The sequence below is a fragment of the Sinocyclocheilus grahami genome, unplaced genomic scaffold (assembly GCF_001515645.1).
Source record: "Sinocyclocheilus grahami isolate Dianchi unplaced genomic scaffold, SAMN03320097.WGS_v1.1 scaffold347.1, whole genome shotgun sequence".
NCBI classification, from domain to species: Eukaryota; Metazoa; Chordata; class Actinopteri; order Cypriniformes; family Cyprinidae; genus Sinocyclocheilus; species Sinocyclocheilus grahami.
In genome coordinates, this window is record NW_015505526.1 from 603,604 (window position 1) to 623,557 (window position 19,954).

At 38.7% G+C, this 19,954-nt stretch overlaps 1 protein-coding gene across 1 annotated transcript in view; it reads right to left on the bottom strand.

The window, feature by feature from the left end:
- Positions 1 to 16,489: 16,489 nt before the first annotated feature.
- LOC107548430 (collagen alpha-1(XII) chain-like) overlaps positions 16,490 to 19,954 on the bottom strand; it is a 73,584-nt gene continuing 70,119 nt past the window's right edge. The window contains exons 75-78 of the mRNA XM_016229097.1: positions 19,146 to 19,328; positions 18,573 to 18,650; positions 17,420 to 17,590; positions 16,490 to 16,635 (exon numbers count right to left, since the gene is read on the bottom strand). Of these exons, the coding sequence (XP_016084583.1) occupies positions 16,628 to 16,635; positions 17,420 to 17,590; positions 18,573 to 18,650; positions 19,146 to 19,328 (440 nt within the window). The 3' untranslated portion in view covers positions 16,490 to 16,627. The remainder of the gene's footprint in view (positions 16,636 to 17,419; positions 17,591 to 18,572; positions 18,651 to 19,145; positions 19,329 to 19,954) is intronic.

A 19,954-nucleotide genomic window follows, 5' to 3' on the forward strand; every position in this document is an offset into this window, starting at 1 on the left:
GACTCCAACGTCCAAACTACATCTTCTCATGACCTTCAGTCCCGTTTCTTACCTCACTTCACTCCATTGTCGCCACATGCAGCCAAATTCAGCCTGAAATGGCAAACTCAGCCGGAAGATTTCCAGTGAGGTGTATTCCTGTTCAGAACCCAAGTGTTCACATCAATGGCAAAAAAGAGAGTTGCTGGGGTGTTCTGATTGGTTTTCAGCATATTGCTATGTGGTTGTTAGGGAGTTCTGGGTGGTTTATTGGCCGTTGCTATGCAACCTCTGCCTCCGATATTCTAGTCTTGGGTTTTTTTCATCCGCCTAGTGAAACGAATTAGCCTGTTCACTTAGAATGAGCAAAAGTAATCACGATGACTGACTGAGCAAACACCACTTATTACATTTTTGTGATAATGATTGATTGATTGATTTGTTTAATTTGTTTAACATTCTTCATAACATCACATCAGTATTATTTTCTATTAGTGTTCATGCCACAATTTTTCATATTAATACCTTTAATTATCATAAAAACAATACGTAATCACAGGCTATTTGAAACATGGTTGCATATTAAGTATGTTTTTCATTGCTATTAAATATAATTGCGACACAGCACGAACACTATAATGGAAAGTACAACTATAGTCCTGTTCAGAAAGAAGCAACAACCTCTACAATAATTACGGCGCAAATTCCATACCGTTTTTCTTCTAATACAGCCATCCTTTGAGAAATCTAGTATTGGATATTGTATTTTCGCAATGCTTCTCCTCATTTATTATGACCTTTGTCAGATACCGTAACTAAAGGTAATTTTCACATTGCGTGTGAATCTTCTGACTGCCCAGTGAAACTTTCAGATTCTGCCAACTTTCCAAACTATGGATTCAGTCGAAGAAATGGTGATTTAAAATGTTGTTTAGGAAACTAATCCCGTCCGAATGGCGCTAAAGACTTAAACAGTTTTTCTTGCACAATGAAATCTCTCTCAGTATATAAAATATACTCAAATATACATAGCTGACAAAGCGCTTACTCAACGACAAAATGAACCCAAAACCCGAATCCGCCCAGGACTTGATGAAAAATGAATGTCAGATATGCATAACCTTTTGAAAGTTCAAAAGTTGCCAAAGTCTGACCCAAGTATGAATGATTCAGCGTTATGAGGAAGGCACTTTTCCTGCCATTAATCAGTGGTGTTTTCTCCATCAGACTGGCTCTGCAGTTCGTCTCCAAAGTCAACAGAACTCCAGGGATCATTAATCTCTCCACGGGCCGCGTCACAACACTGAGCTCTCCTACTGATTTTGTAGACTTGAGGGCTTGATAACTGGCTGCCGTTCTCAGTCCACTGCTGTAAAGTACACTTAATTGCGGTTTGAGAGTTTTTTTCACTCTTGAGCTCAACTGTGCTTGATTTATTACTAGCTGTTGAGAGAGACACCAAATCATATTTGGAAAATGGGTGGGTTGAGTTTAATCGCATTAGCATCTCACATGCATCTTTGGTCTGGTGGTGTGAATCCAATTCCAATTGGTTTAATCAGTATTGTTTTTAGTGTAGGTGCTGGATGTAATAATAACACATTTTGTTTTTAATAATGTTTTGCATGTCTGTTTGGTTGCTTGCTTAGCAGCTTTTATTGAGCTGCCTTTTGAGAACCAGTTTCAGTAGCGTTACACCTTAAAAAATATCTTTCCATACGTAGTTTAGAATAAAAGTCCCCTGATATTTCTGATTCACTCTTTCAGCTAATTACTAGTCCACATACATCACGCTTCTGGATGAGGCAAATGCCTATGTAATTGGGTGTTTCTTCAAATGTGGGCACTTGTATGTCCCAGAGGACTGTATTTATTAAATCTAACAGAGAAACAATTTTTCTTTTGTACCAAACCCAGATTTTCAATCGTAAAGGGTTAGCTCATCCAAAAATGACAATTTGCTGTTAATTTGATCACCCTCAAGCCATCCAAGATGTAGGTGACTTCTTTTCTTCTGTAAAACATTAAAGAAGATTTTTAGCTGAAACCGTGGTCCTGATGATTCATAACATGCAAGTCAATGGCTAGCATCATTTTGAGAGTCAGAAAAAGCATATCAGGCAACACAAAATGAAAACCTAGGCTCCTGACGATATATATTGAGGTCTTATGAAGTGAAACGATTGGTCTGTGCAAGACACTGAACATTATTTACAACATTAAAACCTGTAACCGAGAGCCTCAAGCAGACGGTCCGGAGTGATGTCTGGTTCATGTGCGAAGTGTCTGAATGTGATTCTTGTGTTGAAGTGTCTGAAACAGTTCTACAAGTTACGAAATGAAAGATTTTATGGTTTCTCTTTATTTATGTAAAAGCGTTAGCTGTTGAAGACTAGTTTATTCACTTTACTGTGTACTTTAGATCCATTACATCCATGTTTCACATCATTATCGGGTGCTGTAATAATATAATTGTGTTATTACATAAACAAACTAGTGAATTTAACCAGTTCATTAAAACAAACTGTCCTAAATGACTAGTTGTTTGCCTGATGCTATTTATCACAGATAATAATGTTGTAAATAATGTTGCACATACTGAACGTTTCACTTCCTAAGTCCTCATATCATGAGGAGCCACTGGTATTAATTGTGTGTTTCTTGATATGCTTTTTTATTCTCAAAAATAGCCAGCTGCTGGATAACCAAGGACCACGGTTTCAGTTAAAAATCTATAAGAATACTGTTCTACACAGAAAAAAGTCACTTACATCTTGGATGGCCTGAGGGTAAGTACATTTACACCAAATTTAAATTTTTGGATGAGCTTTCCCTTTAAAATAGCTGTTATTTGAACATGTTGAAAATGTCATTTATTCCTGTGATCAAAGCTGAATTTTCAGCATCATTACTGCAGTCTTCAGTGTCACATGATCCTTCAGAAATCATTCTAATATACTCGGCTAAAGATTGCCCAAAGGTTGAAGAAACACCCAATTTCTCTTACTAATTAAAGAACAAAGAAAATAAAGCATCATGGGGAAGAAAAGCTTTTTTTCAGTGATTAAACCTAAGAACAAAACACGTCTAACTCATAAAGATTGTTTTATGATTGTCCTAAGAGAGACCCCTTCCCACAGTACACCTGCATGCAGCTGTGTCTGTGCATCAGGAAATCCAGCCGATTAAAGTCAAATGATGAACGTAAATGCTGGATAATGACACATCGGAGAGTCTTGTGTAACATGAATAATCACTGTGGAATTGAGAGAGAATTACTCAGCATTCCCTGCAGATCCAACGCTTGTTTGAATCAAATTGATCAACAATCACTAGTAAAAATCAAGCAGGTGTTTTGGTGGGCACATGCACATGCGTCTAATTACAGCCGAGTGAAATCATCCCTGTGACCCCACTTATTTCTGACAGATGGCTGCTTTCATGCCAAACGCAGAATAATTCTTTGGGGACGATCATGGAAAGTCTATTATACTGTAGATCACTTGTTAAATACTGTTTGAGTTGGCCAGGATGACAGCGCTCAGATCTACGTGATTCTGATGGGCAAACACTCAATACCTCACGTCACTTTAAAGAGCTGTAGTTGAAAAAGACTGTAATTAAAAAAAGTGAGTCAATTAAAGGAATAGTTCACCCAAAAATGAAAATTTGCTGAAAGTGTACTCACCCTCAGGCCATCCAAGATGTAAACGAGTTTGTTTCCTCAACAGAACAGATTTGGAGAAATGAAGCATTATTTCACTTTCTCACCAATGGATCCTCTGCAGTCAGGGCCGTCCTTAGCTGACGCGGGGGCCCGGTGCAAGGTAGGGAGCGGGGTCCCCCTCGGTGCCGCGGGGCCCGGTGCGACCGCATCAGTTGTACCCCCCCCTAAGGACGGCCCTGTCTGCAGTGAATGGGTGCCGTCAGCATTCGCCGCGGGGCCCCCTCAAGCGCGGGGGGGGGGGGTTGTCTGCATCAGTTGCACCCCCCTAAGGACGGCCCTGTCTGCAGTGAATGGGTGCCTTCAGAATGAGAGTCCAAACAGCTGTGATAAACAAATTCATCAAGACATTTTTAACATTGCTTCTGGCTAAAATACTAATAAATATAATCCATAATATTGCTTTCTCCAGTGAAAAAGTCGTCTGGTCTGAATCAGGATAGCACCGTTTACAAGTAAAAACAGTTCTAAACAAATTTGTAGGTGGATTTTGATGTGAGAGACAACGGGAGATTAGGAGATGTGTTTTTCAATGGAGGAAGCTTCATAATGGATTATGGACTTGCATTTTGGCCAGAAACGATGGTTTAAAGTTAAAACGCCTCAGTGATGGATTTCTTACAAGCGTTTCACTTCACTAGGCGTTAATTGTTGGACTGGAGTGGTGTGGATTACTTGAGGATTATTGTGATGTTTTTATCAGCTGTTTGGATTCTGGCGGCACCCATTCACTGCAGAGAATCCACTGGTGAGCAAGTGATATAATGCTAAATTTCTCCAAATCAGTTCCCACGAAGAAACAAACACACAAAACATTCCTATAAAGGACTACATTTTTAGAAGAACATGAAAGTCATGTTTGCCCATGCAAAATTCATTATTGCTGTGATATTCAGGGCGTTGCTCTGTGGTTGATGATAAAATCATGAGTCTTAAGTGCTTAAAAAAGCACAATTTGAGCTATCGATCAATCTGTTGATTTGCCATTGCCAAAGTTTAATTGAACCCTAAGTATGAGTAATAGTAATAGCAATACTTGCCTTAATGTGCACCACTTGCAGAATGCAGCAGACTGTAAGAAGTTTCAGAGATGTTCCGGTTCTTTCACAGCTGGAATCGTCCAGAACGAAGAATCAGTCAAACTGCAAGACGTCAAGCATATATCTCCTCATAACGAGAGTAAACAAATGCATAAAAACATTACGCCGTGACATGCAATTGAAAACATTTGGCTCAATTATGCGTCTTTTTATTTTCAATACATTGTTTGCCAGTGTCATATCAAATCAGACAGACACATGGGCTTTATTATGAGTCACTTGATTCAGTCAGAGCGGGCCAGTTGTTTATTCGCATATGGGAGTTGACATCTCATCCCAATCGTATTTCACAGTAAATGGACAGATACACTGCAAAGGGCTCTTGAAGAATGATGGTTTTTAAAAATCATTGGTTGTGATTCGTTTAAGGGCCCTAATAGGTTAAACCTATTTAATAGGTTAAAGAGATGCATTTCAGGCAGATCTTAATGGCTCATGTGGAGTTCAGGCCATTATTAGCACATTAAGGAAAAGCTTCAGGCTTGGTCTAAATGAAACCCTAGTTATTAGAATATATTACAGCTAAACTCATAATGTCTGCTAATTCAATAAACACCTCAGCAAATTAAGCCTGAATAACTAATGTGTTTGCCCATGCAAAAATGAGTTGGCCTGATAACTTTCCCAGCATTTGGTACACTGAAAAATAAAATGTGCAAAAACAATTTTCATTCAGAAATTGCTAGTATAATTAATTACGACATTGAATTAAATGTGAAATTAGACAGACTGAAATAGTATTTTCTTGTAAAACGCTTCAACGTAAAATCATTTTTTATAATCTAGTCCAAGTCTTGCTAATCTACAGTAAGTCTGTTCAAGACAAAGCACGCCTTTGCTCAACAAAAGGCAAGTTACCTGCTAAAGTTTAACGTTCCAGTCACTACGATGTGCGTGTTTGTTGTCTGAGGTCAGACGACAACAAAAATAATTTCATTGAAGTCAATTTATCATCTTCCATATGCTTGCGTTTTTAGTAAATGGCTCTGACACGTCCCAGATGTTCTGACACACGGCAGAGAGGGTCTCCGGCAGGTCTACTAAATGAAGAGCTCATAACAGGATAGAGAGGAAATGAGCCTCGAGTGATTTCACTTGGACTGGAGGACACAGACCACCCTGATCCGCCAAACACCTTCAGCTGCTCCAGTGTTTGTTCTTACTGCGCAATTAACTCCCATCAAACCACATCAGGCCGCCTTCAGACTGTGTGTTATGTCACAGAGCGCTTTACAGGATTTGAAATGTTAAAACACTAACACATCCTTCTAAATACTAAAGACTTTTAAAGCCAGATTCAACACAAGTCACAGTCAGTGAACAGCACTGCAACAGCCACAAATGTTAACACACTGTTACAAAAGGCAGTTTTACTCAACAAGAGCATTAAACTGATCAGAAGTGATATTTAAAATGTTACAAAAGATTTCTATCTTAAGTAATGTGGCTCATTTAAAATGTCTATTTATCAAAGAATCCTGAAAATAAAAAAGAATCATGGTTTCCTCGAAAATACGAAGCAGCACAGTTGTTTTCAACCCTGATAATAAGAAATGTTTCATATTAGAATGATTTCTGAAGGATCATGTGACACTAAAAAGGTCTAGGTTACTTGTGTAACCCTCGTTCCCTGAAGGAGGGAACGGAGACGTTACGTCAGTGACTGACGAATTGGGATCTCGCCCGAGAGCCCAATCACCTTCGAGTGTTAACTAAACAAGCCAATGATAGTTGGCGTGCGTGCTTCGCCACGCGCACCCCGCCCCGCAGCGCGGGTATAAAAGGAGAGCGCGTGCAAACGCACATCAGTTTTTCGCTGAGGAGCCGAGACTACGTGCCCCGGCCGTACAGCGGTGGTACAGCAACTGAATTCGTCAGTCACTGACGTAACGTTGAACGTGACTGACTGAATGGGAACTGGAGTAATTCAGCTTTGCATTACAGGAATAAATTATATTTTGCAATATATGCAAATGGAAAATAGTTATTTTAAACAGCGATACAATATTACTAATTTTACTGTATTTTTGATCAAATAAATGCAGCCTTGGTGAGCATAGGAGACTTTCAAAAACATTTTAAAAAAATTACTATTGGTAAGCGGGGACGCAAGCTATCAAATATTGCCCGAAAAGTTATTACGTTCTTGAAAAATGAGGAAGACAAAATTTTTATTCTTTACAATAACACGCACTGATGAATCGCCCACAATGTAAAGCATAAATAAGGTCGGTTTTGATTTTAAACTTGACTTTAAATGTCTTTCATGATTCATCTAAAACTAAATGATGAAAATTATGAAACGCACTCCATCTGCAGTAATTCATGACCGTATAGTTCCTGCAGTGTTTCTCATACGTATGTGTTTATTTTGGTTTAACAGTATATTAATTATGAGCTAACCCTTCTACTACTGAAGTCAAGATTTACATTTTTTCCGCAATACGTTTCAAAGGACATTTTTTATCAATTGCATAACGTCTACACAATATTTTGATTACTATGCCATGGTGAACACACTGTAAACACAATTGAACAAAGTCTGTATAAACAATGTTGGACACATTTGATGAGATCAGCGTTTGTTTTACATTACAGTGCTATTTTAATGCAGATGTGGTTTTTGTAATGTTATAATTATAACATATTATATAATTATAGCTGTTATTACCTCCAGTCCATTTCAATAACAAAGGGAAGTAACCTCGGAAATAAACTGTTGCTTCCACTCAAGAAAATCCTTATACAATGTCAACATCACAAAGTCATGGTAACAGAGTCTCTACTGAACTATTAAAAGAGAAATGCTACCTAAAAGGGTTTATTAGTACTATGAAATATGTTTTTTGTAATGGACAAAATGTGAAAAATAATAGACAAAATGGATGCAAGTTCAACAAGTCTCTTATTCTCTGGTTTCGTGGTGCTTTGAGAACAGCAGAGCCATAAAATAATCAACTGCCAATCAACAAAGTCACTGCTTGAATTGACAGTGCAAGACAACATTTTCATAGATGAGTCCACAGTTTTCTACAGAACAGACCTAATATTTAAGAATGCTGCATAAATGCTTTTACATGGTTAAAGGGGTCATATGATGCGATTTCAATTGTTCCTTTCTCTTTGGAGTGTTACAAGCTCTTGGTGCATAAAGAAGATCTGTAAAGTTGCAAAGACTAAAGTCTCAAATCCAAAGAGATATACTTTATAAAAGTTAAGAGTCAGCCACACCTACCTAAAACGGCTCGTTCTAACACGCCCCCACATGTCTACATCACTATGTGGGAAGATTTGCATAACGCCGCCCAAATGTTCACGCAAAGAAAGAAGGCGTAACTTTTATTCTCGCTGTAGAATTGTTGTTGCCGCCCCCATGTCGTGAAGGCGCTGTGTGTTTCATTGTGTTTGTTTGGCCTTCCAAAAGAGGATGATATCTGCTTCTTCATGCCTGGAGCTGATCTGTGCTGGTCGCTGAGGAAATACATCAACTTCACGCTGTGGATCGCCGGATCGGCTTTCACTGTGGACGAAGCGGAGTTCAGCCCGGGGTCGTCACATGTGGTTGCCGCAAGCCCGCCGGACGCTCCTTCATCGAAGGCCGTGGTGTGTGACGCTGTTTCGTGGGGAAAGCGAAACTACTTTGTTTGGTCTTCCAAAAGAGGACACGACTAGAAATCAGTGGTTAAGTTGTATTTACAACACTGTTCCAGAACACTTCAACCCAAATATTCAGATGTGTGCAGCACATTTTATGGAGGACTGTTTCCTGAAGCTGGTAGAGTAGACTACAATGCTGGCTGTTCTGACTCACAGACTGTAAGTACGTTTTTATATTTAAAGAATTTGCCACTGACGATTCAAACGTGAGTTTTGAGCAGTGTAGAGTAGCGCTTGTTGTTTGTCATTTCTCCGATCACAAATGCATACATGGTTTTATGTTTACACGGCGCGATGCAACGCAACACATAAAAACACAGTATAAGTCATTATAATCCGTAATTATGTCCCCACTGAATGCAACAAATGCCTCGTTTATAATGGGTTTCAATGTTTATGTCTCGTAGCTCCGGCCAGACAGGGCATCATCACAGTATGGTAGGGGCGTAACATTTCCGTCTCATGCTTGAGGTATTTGGCCAATCACAATGCACTGGATAGCTGGCCTATCAGAGCACACCTCGCTTTTCAGACCGATGAGTTTTGTAAAAATCAACGCGTTTCAGAAAGGCGGGGCATAGAGGAGAAACAATAATGTACAGTATGTGGAAAATAATGTGTTTTTTTAACCTTAAACCTCATAAACACATTTCATTACACCAAATACACAAAATAATGTTCTTTTTAGCAACATCATATGACCCCTTTAATGGAAGTGCAAGAGCTGAAGTTCACATCACAACTGATCAACTAAAGGAATAAAATCACATAAAATAGTGAAAAAGGATCTTATCATTGCATTTGCAATGGAAAGTGGACTAACATCCAAGCTGAAAGTTAATTTTTTTTTAAATAAGTCTCTTCTGCTCATCAAAGCTGCATTTATTTGATCAAAAAAATTATAATACAGTAAATACAGTAATGTTGTTCACTATTTGAATATATTTTATAGGGTATATTATTACTGTGATACAAAGCTCTATTTTTTATTATTATCAATTGTGCTTATATAGACATTTCTCATTATTATTAATGTTGAAAACAGTTGTGCTGCTTTATATTAATGTGGAAACTGTGATGCATTTTTTTCAGGATTCTTTGATAATTAGAATTGAATTTCAAATCAAAACATTTTGTAACATGTATTTACTGTCACTTCTGATCAATTGAATGCATCCTAGCTGAATAAAAGTATTATATATATTTTAAAAAAATCTTACTGACTTGCTGACTCTTTCGAAATTCAAATGTTACTGTTTCCATTATAAACTAATTTAAATCCAACCAAAATTAGACTATTCCCAGAGACAGAGTTCATGCGGAGCATTCACTCACTGAGAACATCGAAATCTATAAAGGACAACATTGCAACCCTTTCATTTCAAAGCCTATTCATTTATATAAATCATAGGGTTTTGTGGTTAAATAATCACATTTGGTCAGCTAGATATATTTAAAATAGCCGCAAAAGATACTTTAACCTTTTCCGTTTGACCTGATAATGTCAACAACCTTCCAAAGCAGCTCTAGAATAGATTTCAACAATTGAATTACTCCAAAAAGCCTTTCGTGTTTAATTGCTTTTTCCTACCGCTTGCACCGAGTAACCATTGGCTCTGAGAATGATCTCAGATGATGTCATGCTTGAGCTATAGAACCGAGAGGAAAGTCTCTATGACTGAATTAAAAAATACCGTCCACCTCCAATCAGCTCTCATTGAGGTCTGAGTCCAAGCATTTCATTCATCTTTGCTCTTGTTCTCGTATGTCGGTAAGGATATCAGGATATTCATTTCTGCAGACAAGCACGCACCGAAACTAATTTGGAGCGCTTGGACCCCCTTCTGCTGCTCAAGCGGCCAGAGCTGCCAGATTCCTTCTGCTTTCTTTCCATGAAGTCATGTTTGGCCGTCGCATCAATATGAGTTGGAGCTCAGCGATGAAGAAGAAGCTGAAAAGAATAGTGTTGGGTTTTTTCTCGTCCGTACCCCTCTGGGTTTTGGAAGCAGCCGTCAGCGAGTGTTGAAAGCTCCCTGCAGGAGACTTGAGCTCTTTCTTCAGTTCTGTGATGTTCCAGGGTGTAAGTGAACAATGTGCTCACATTAAACCCTCAAATGAGTCGTAAGTCTGCAGGCCGTGTTGGGCGAGGTTTTCCCAGAGGGAAGCTTTTATAATCGAAAAGTGCCACTGGCAGTTTGTTCACTGATGGTTGCCACTGTGTTTAAACAATGGTTCAGCCAAAAATGACAATTCTGCGATTATTGTTCACTTAAAACTTTCTGAACCCAGTGACCAGGGGCCGAGAGCCGTGGGAAAGGAGCGAGACCGGTGGAGTAAATGCTAATGCACGACACCTGCACCACTCACCGGTCTCGAGTCCCACGGAGGAGCTCCGGAAGGATAAAAGGAGGAGTGACGACAGTGTTGGACGAGAGAGGACCAGGCCTGGACTTTATTTTGTGTTTTGTGTGCGGCAGTCGGGCTGCCGCTTTACATTTGTTTGGTGTTTGTTTATTTTATTAAATTCTTTAACTGTTCGCCGGTTCCCGCCTCCTTCTTCCCGAAATACGAACTGTGTTACATTGGTGCCGAAACCCGGGAGGAAGGAGGAACACGCTGCCAGAGATCCCTCGCCGCTGTGGTGAATCCGCGGTGCCATCGAGCATGGCGGAGCAGTCTGCCACCATGGAGGCTCGAGGCAGTGGGCTGGAGTGAGGTGCTGGGGGGGCGGACGAACTCGCTGCCAGCCGCCTGGGCTGTGGAGGGATGGCTGCCATCCGTGAGGGAGCGGAGGAGTTGCCGCCGTTCGCCTGAGGCCGGAGCCTGCTGCCATCCGCCATGAAGGGGAGGAGCAGGGAACGGGGGAGTCATCGCCGTCCACCGGGCGGCAGAGGAGTGTCGGGCCGTCCACCGAGGGCTCTCCAGTGCCGCTGCCTGGCATCGCGGAAGAGCTTACCCAGCTGGTGGAGGGCCGAGCGGCAGTGTATCTGGGAACCGGAATACGATTTTTTTTTTTCCTCTCTCCGCTCTCCCCTCTGTTTCTCCTCATCCTTCCATCTCCTTTTCTCTCGCCTCGTCTGTCTGTCCTTACCCCCAGGTATGCCGTGGCTGCCGTGATCGGCTCCCCCGGAGGGGGGAGGGGGGGGGGAGAGCGCAGTCTCCGTCTGCGAGGGGCTGCCGCTTTGCTTTAGTTTGGTCTTTGTTTATTTTATTAAATACTGTTCGCCGGTTCCCGCCTCCTTCTTCCCGAACTACGAACTGTGTTACAACCACCTTCTGGACTGAAGCAACTTATATTTACTTAATTATCCATTCATTATTTTATTTTTTTTTGTTGAAAAAATCATGTTAAAATATGAGTATTAAGTATGATCATCAGGCTTTTGAAGAACATTTGTTTCTAGAATCTTTACATTTGCTGCTCCTCAGTGGAGGAAGAATCTTTGCAAGCATTGAAAACATCTCAAATCTCATCTTTTGAGGAACATCTCTCACTCGTCAGTGTATTGCATTGCATTATATGTTTTGAAACTACAGAGCTTTGATCATAAAATCAAGCATCTTACTTCTACATCTCATCTTACTAAGATATATTATTTGGAGATATGGTGTGAAAACTGATATTTATATGCATTTTATTTATATACTAATCTGCTATACTGTTATAAAAACATTGATTTCCTTTACAAACTATCAAAATGTCATCTTACAGCAACTGCACAAAATTGCATAATTTCACTCAGTTTGGGCCTCTGAATAAAACTAGCACTTTTTTATTGACTTTGCTCATTACAATACTTTATGACTTCAATAGTTGATGCTGGCATTGAATGTTTGATCTTCAAAGATGCTTTATTATTTATAATAAATCATGTGTGGAACATCTCTTTGTTAGACTTATTAGACAAGTCAAATTTCTTTCTACAGTATTTTATGCGCCGTTTTTCTTCTCACATCTGTGTACCGCATTTTGAAACCTATTTAAAGGAACTGTTCTCCCAAATGTTAAAAGTCTGTCATCATTTACTCACCCACATGTCGTTCCAAACCTGTACTGTATGACTTTCATTCTGTGGTACACAAAGGGAGATGTTGAGCTGAATGTTCACGCTGCTCTTCTCCATATTATGAATGCATACATAATAGGGCTGTAAAGCTACAAAAATGACCAAATACACCATAAAAGTAACACTTACTGATTTTTTCGTTCTCGTTATGTGTGGTTTAAGTACAATTCTAAATCGTACCGGATTGTACAACGGATCTAAATTGCCCCATTCTAAAATGTCGGGGTTTTTGCTTTGTTTTGACATGTCCTCATAGGCTTATTTGCTTTGCGTCGACCGTTCTCTGTAGATCCCGCCTTCTCGCACGCCATGATTGGTCGATTATTTACAATGCCTGCACACTATTGGCTGAACTACCTTTCAATCATTACCTTTAGCAAGTATGAAAACAATGTCAACAACCTGGGGCCTGTTCCTTTAAACAAGTTTACAAAAAAAGTCAGGTTTATTTCAGTTAGTCTGACTTATTGTCATCGCTCTCGTGTTTGAGGTCATTTTACGCCACAAATCTTCACCAACCCTTGACTCTTACTGATAATGTGTTTTATATTTTGACACCATCAGAGGTCATGATGCATTCCTCTCGATGGCATGTCTGGACGGACTTCAAACGTGTCCGTTACCGAACACTGTACTGTAGTACCGCCGTCAGATCCATCATACCTTTCAAATTAAATTCCAGACCGGCGCTGCTGGAAGCTGCTCACAGTTATGAGACGCTTCTCTAAATCAGTGAAGTTATCTGGACCGTGGACACATTCATGTGTCTGAACAACATTAAATGTGGGCTATTATGCAACAATTTTGGCCATAAATCAATGAAGCCCCTAATAGAAGCTTCCAGTCCATTTTGAAGTGGTTCCTTATGGGAGAAAGAGACTTTCTACACATGCGTTTAATATTTCTCATGTGAAATTTAGTTCCCGGATTACAATGGCTGCAAAGATCAAATCTGCTCCCTACAATATGAAACAGATGAATTTGTGCTTAATTTGATCAAAATACTTGAATGCAAAAAGACGAATCAATGCGTTTTGTGGCCCGAGAGGAAAACAAGCTGTATTGGTCACAAGAAATGAATGCAATAATTATTACAATACTTGCAATGCAAGGCGGCCACTGTGCTGATATTTTTAATTTTTTTCTCCATACATTTTTGCAATTAATTCAATGCAACGATTCAGCTGATTCAAATGACCAATGTCAGATGGAGGGTGTTTGAAAACCATTAAATAAATAATTATTTTATTTTAAAAATTCTGGTTGGTCTCAGTTGCAACAACCACAGGGATGTATTTGCAAGCTTGATGAATCAACAATCAAACACAACAGCTTCAGAATTCATGTTTGAGACGTAACTGGTCATCTAATTTATGTTGTAGAACAAAATGCGAAAGTCTCAAGTTAACCACAGACCGTGTACTCATAAATCAAAAACCACTAGTCTAATTTTTAGGAAAATTAGTCCTTCTGATTGGCCTACAAATTGACGTCATGAGTAATTATCTCGATTGGGCTAAAATAGCAAAATCAGACAATTAGGTGAAATGTGTAACTATCAACACAATTCTTTTGCTGCCTTGCAAGCACTTATATTTACTTTGACAAACACAGATTTCATTGATGTTTTGAAGCATTTCCTTTTGAAACCAGAAGGTTGGGGTGAGACAAATCAAAGCCGATAACCTTTAATTTAGGTTCGAAAGCAATGAAGTTACTTTAAATTCTTTCAACTTTTAGTAGCATACAAGAATTTAGATCTCATGCATAAAAGCCAGCATTTTGATTTCATAAGCCCTTTATCTAATGACACCAGCAATGAAATATGAATCTTGTGCAAGAAAAAAAAAAGGCACATTTAATATTTTCAGTAGTTTTATTGAAAAATGCCTCCTCTGTTTCAGAAATAAATAAGAAAATAAGGCCGTGGAATTCACAATGTGCAGTTACAAACATGAAGCAGCAATACTATATATATAGTCTTGCACGCAAATGCCAAAACTGCATTTGATACAGATAAAACAACAATCACAACAACTATATTCTGGATTAAAAAAAGGAAAACAAACAACTACAAATGAAAATGAAAAACAAAAAACATACTAAATATACATCACAGACATGCAATTCCACCTTTGGTAAAAATCAGCTGTGAGGTTAAATCAAACATTCATCCAATATGATCAATATCTGATTTATAATATCGTGATGGAGGGCATGTTTTACTGCAGATGTAAACAAAACAAAAAAAACAAAGACAATCTCTCAGGTGAATGAAGACAGAAATGGATAATAATGTGTATTCGTACATAAATGATGATTGGTGAATATGCAGATGGCTGGAAGAGGCGATGATCTTTGGAAACCCTTCAAAGTTAATAAATTATCAAACACCTTTCACCTGCACGCTGCGATGTGTGACACGGCAATGATTCCAATCGGACACATATTCAATGCGATTTTACAAGCGATGGAGTACAGAAAGAAGCTTCGAGGTTATATTAGGAGATTCATGCGTCTGATCTGCTGAATTCACACAGGGTTTGAAGGGTTAAATTATCTGTACAAGCCGTCAAAATGTCAACAAACGAATAACATGAGCCAATGACCCCCCCCCCCCCCCCCCCTTTTTTTTTTTTTTACCAAGCTTTCCTTTCAGATCCCGTCTCTGGCAGTGACCTCTTGCGCCGTTGGTTTGGTGAGATCTCAAAGTCTTCTTCTGGGATTGGGACTATTTGCTCGGCATCAGGTGGAAACTGTTCTGCTTGGAGATACGGCAGTGGCCAGTTGAGTCACTCAATAAGCAAAAATACGATTATTACCTTTCTCAATCTGGCTACGGTAAGTGCAAGGGGTTAGAAACTGCTTGTCGATGAGTTGTAAATGGGTCAGTGCTTTATGTGTGTACTTAACACACAGCAGGGTCTAAAAGCCTGAAACCTCAAGTGAAGACCCTTCCAAATTACATCGGCAAAACAATCCGATTTACAAGGTTCGATCTTACTAATTAGATGAAAGATCTTCAACTTTTCTTTTTCCTACAACTCACACAAGGTCATGGGTTCAATTCCCAGCCAGTGCACATGCTGACAACATAAATAATTTGAATACAATCTAACCAGCTTTGGATAAAAGTGTCTGCCAAATACATAAGATTCAAATGAAACCACAAGCTTCAAAATCTCAAAACATTGTTTTCCAGATTTAAATAAAAACAACAACAACAATTTTCAATGAGGTTTCAGACTTTGGGACCCCAGTGTTTGTATGTAGGGTTAATTAATTCAGGATAATTGGACCTCTCAATGGCAAAATGTTGCCTTTGAAAATTCATCCTTTATTTATAGACATAGTAAAATTACTATCTGATACTACTGCTGATATGGGCAAGTTTGCCTGCGAAGTCAAGAATTCAACCGCACACCCATAATCTTCTAAAACCTTACTTCTAGCCAAATGAAAGAGAAATGATCTCACTGATACAGAAATTAACCTTTAGGAAATGAAACTGGCAAGATGAGTGCATACATACTAAAGGAGAAAAGAAAAGAAACCTCCAGGGTCCGATGAACAAAAAGAAACTGGCCCTGAGCAAACGTCTGTGAGATCACTTAAGGCACGCAGTAAAATAAGAGGCACTAGTGTCAGCATTATGCAAGCAGTTGAATTCAAGCTCACTACGAGGGTTAAAACTATTGTTTTTTTCGTGGACTGGGCTTCACCTACTAGGCATGATTAGTTTATGTCCAGATAAACAAAAACTCTTGGAGTTAACATGCTAAATGACAGTTGTTTTGGCTACAGATCCACCTGGTTAGTATTTGTTGTGTTTTTGTGTGTTTTGGTCATGCGTCTCCAGCCGACTGCAGCTTGTTTTCGGTTGTTTTGACTGCCGTCACTGATGCCCGTGGCTGTGAGTTGTGGTTAGTACCCATCCGCAGATCGTAATCTCTGTTTGTTGCTTTTATCTGTTTGTTTGTTTGCTTTTTTTCAATAGTGTTCGCTTAATCATCTCCGTGGTTGGTTATCCGCACAGAGCCCAATAACATGTGATTTTCTCAGGATTTCAAAGTGTAAGCAGCACAGGTGGTTTAGAAAGTTTATGAACCTGGAACAGGTCAAAGAGGGGGTTAGAATTCTTTGCCAGACAAATCACAAACTGAAAATTAGCTTCTGATACTGTGATACTAGAGAGGGTGAAAATCCGGAGCATATTTCCTTCCAAAATCAAAAGAACAGACTTAATGGCTTTGTAACAACTGACTTATTGAATAACAATTTTGGCCTCAAAGTTAGCATATGGCTTTTACAGACAATTCTTAATATTTAGTGCATTACAGAAATGTGAATGCATTTTTTTGTATTGCTGCTGTACAGTTCAAAAGTTTGGGGTCAGTGAAATAATTTCATTGAGAATGGATGCATTAAAACGCATCAGAAGTGACAATGAAGACTGGAGTAATGGCTGCTAGAAATTCAGCATGGCCTCACAGGATTAAATTACATTTAAAAACATATTACAATAGAGAACAGTTATTTTAAATTGCAAACATATTTCAAAATATTACACAATATTTTAGTCAAACAAAAGCAGCCTTGGTGAGCAAAAAATACTTTCAAAAATATTTAAAAATCTATGTTTATGTCGAAATAATGCCATCATAAAAATGGCTGCATTTTATTTATTTTGATATTTTTGATTTTGGAGTGAAATATGACTCGTGCATGTTCTTGAAAAGTTTGGTAAGATTCACCCATGATAATCTGCATTATTCAGCTGTAACTAGCTAAATCATCTTCTGCTCAGTTCATGCACTGTGTTACACTACACATGCTATTAATGTTATTTCTACTGTCATGCACCGGGCACAGCTAGAACATGAGGGACGTACCTCTGTAACCCTGTCCGTTATATGGGATACCGACACACTGAGAGGAGTCACAGTAGCCAGGGGGGCCGGGTGGACCACGTACACCGCTGACACCGTTGCGACCGGACTGACCGCGGCTGCCCGGAGGGCCGGTTGGACCAGGAGGGCCGATTCTGGACTCACCAGGTGGGCCTACAGAAATCAGGAAAAATATTGCCTCAGAAATTGCCTTTAAATGTGACATAAATGGGGGCTTATAAGATAATTAGCTTTCAGAAATGCTGGCATTCTTTTATTTTATCATTTTTGGTGCACAATTTTTATATTAATTGTAGCATGAAATCATACATATATTTTAGTTTTTATCTGCAGTGTAAATGTTCAGTGTAAATAAATCTCTGTACCATTAGCATCACCAAACAGAATTGCATAAGCAATGACTGTTTCCAAACAGGTTTCTTTTTATGAAAAGGGGCTTAAATGCGAATTAACTTCCAGAAATATTTTCGATTTGACTGATAATGCTGGATGAGAACTGAACTGAACTGGATAATGACTCTATCTTCTTCAGCAGAGCTTTCTTTCATTCCTCAATAACGTTTATCATTATAGAGGAACTTTTGCAACACAGTTACTTAAAAAAAAGAAAAGAATCAACACTGAACTTATCTAATCTGAATAATGGCACTATTGTCTTCTTTAGAGCTGCTTTATAGCTGGATTCAATTTGTTTCATAACTGATGAACTTTTTAACATCGACATGAAAAATGGCATTATTATCTTATGTAGAGCTGAAACTGACATCATTTTATAAGTGTTGAAATTTTACAACACTGCTTTTTTATTTCTGTGAAGCTGCTTTGAAAAAGTCTGTATTGTATAAAGCACAATATAAATAAATGTGATTTAACTTGACTTGACATAGTTTCTTTGAGGGAAAAGTCTGGAAGAGTTATGTCCAATCATTTTTTAAGAGTTACGTAACTTAAAACGCGACACATCCAACAGCTCTGTGTCTAAAAATGAAAGTGACGGAAGTGAGTTCAAATATAGCATAAGGAAAAAAACGGCCCAGTAAATCACAATTTTCCCTGATATTTCCAGGTTTTTTCAGAACTGTATTCCTCATCTAGATGAGCTCCAGTAAGCTAGGTTTCAGCACATTAAACATACCAGGTGGTCCAGTGGATCCTCTCTGTCCTTTCTCTCCGATGCCTGGACTTCCTCTATCTCCCTTTTCTCCGGCTGGTCCTAATGAAAACACACACAAACACAGATATATAAATCCACACACACATAGCTGCATATATGCATCTGCAACACACTGCTACATGTGCCATAGCCGAACGTCTTACTTAAACTCTTGCAGCAAGATTCCTTAAAGGGTTCCATAAAGAGCAATTCTTAAAAGAACCAGTTTTTTTAGAGTGAAGAACATTTTAAAAATCTAAATAACTTTTTTCCACAATTAAGAACATTTTGTGGAATGGAAAGGTTCTATGAATGTTAAAGGTTCTTCAACCATCAATGCCAATAAAGAACCTTTAATTTTAAGTGTATGAGAGAGTGTTTCCTATTAATTTAGACAGCAGACCGCACGGCAGCTCAATTATTTGTCTTAGCATTTCTACATATACTGTTCATATAACTACATATAACCACAGTTCTTGAGGCTGATTAAAATCACATGGTTGTACTTGGCACGGTTTTCTGTTTATGTTTTGGGTTTGCTGTTGTTTCAGGTACCTCGATCTCCCTGGCGTCCAGGCAACCCTGGACTTCCGGGAAGGCCATTTCTGCCTATCCGACCGGGCTCTCCGCGTGGTCCCATGGATCCGGAAGGTCCCGGGGGGCCAGCGGGCCCTGGGCTGTTGCTGTGATAGTTGCTGGGGATCTGGTTCAGCACTTCGTTGAATCGACCCATTTGTCCTGTATAATGTAACCATGAAACAGTAGATTTGAATGAAAATGTAACCCTTGGGATCATCTGAACATCATGTCTCATAACATCTTTTAGTCATGAGTACACTACTGTTTAAAATGTTGGGGTTAGAAAGAATTCAATATTTGTATTGAGCAAGGGCATGGTAAACTGATCAAAAGTGACAGTAAAGTAATTTATAATGTTACAAAAGATTCTATTTCAAATAAATACTGTTCCTTTGAACTTTCTAATGATCAAAGAATTAAGAAAAATTTCCACAAAAGTATGAAGCTGCACAACATTTTCAACATTGATAATAATCAGAAATGTTTCTTGAGCAGCAAATCAGTATATTAGAATGATTTCTGATGTATCGTGACACTGAAGACTGGAGTAATTATGCTGAAAATTCAGCTTTGATCACAGGAATAAATCACATTTTACAATATATTCACACAGAAAATAGTTATTTTAAATTGTAATAATATTTCACTATATTACACTGTTTTCACTGTATTTTTTTATTGAATAGTGTATATTCACAGTATATTTAGTTTAAATTGAAAAAAAACCTTGCATGTACTTTTCTCGATTTGAATCGTATACAGTAAGTCGTTTTTTGCATCAGAAC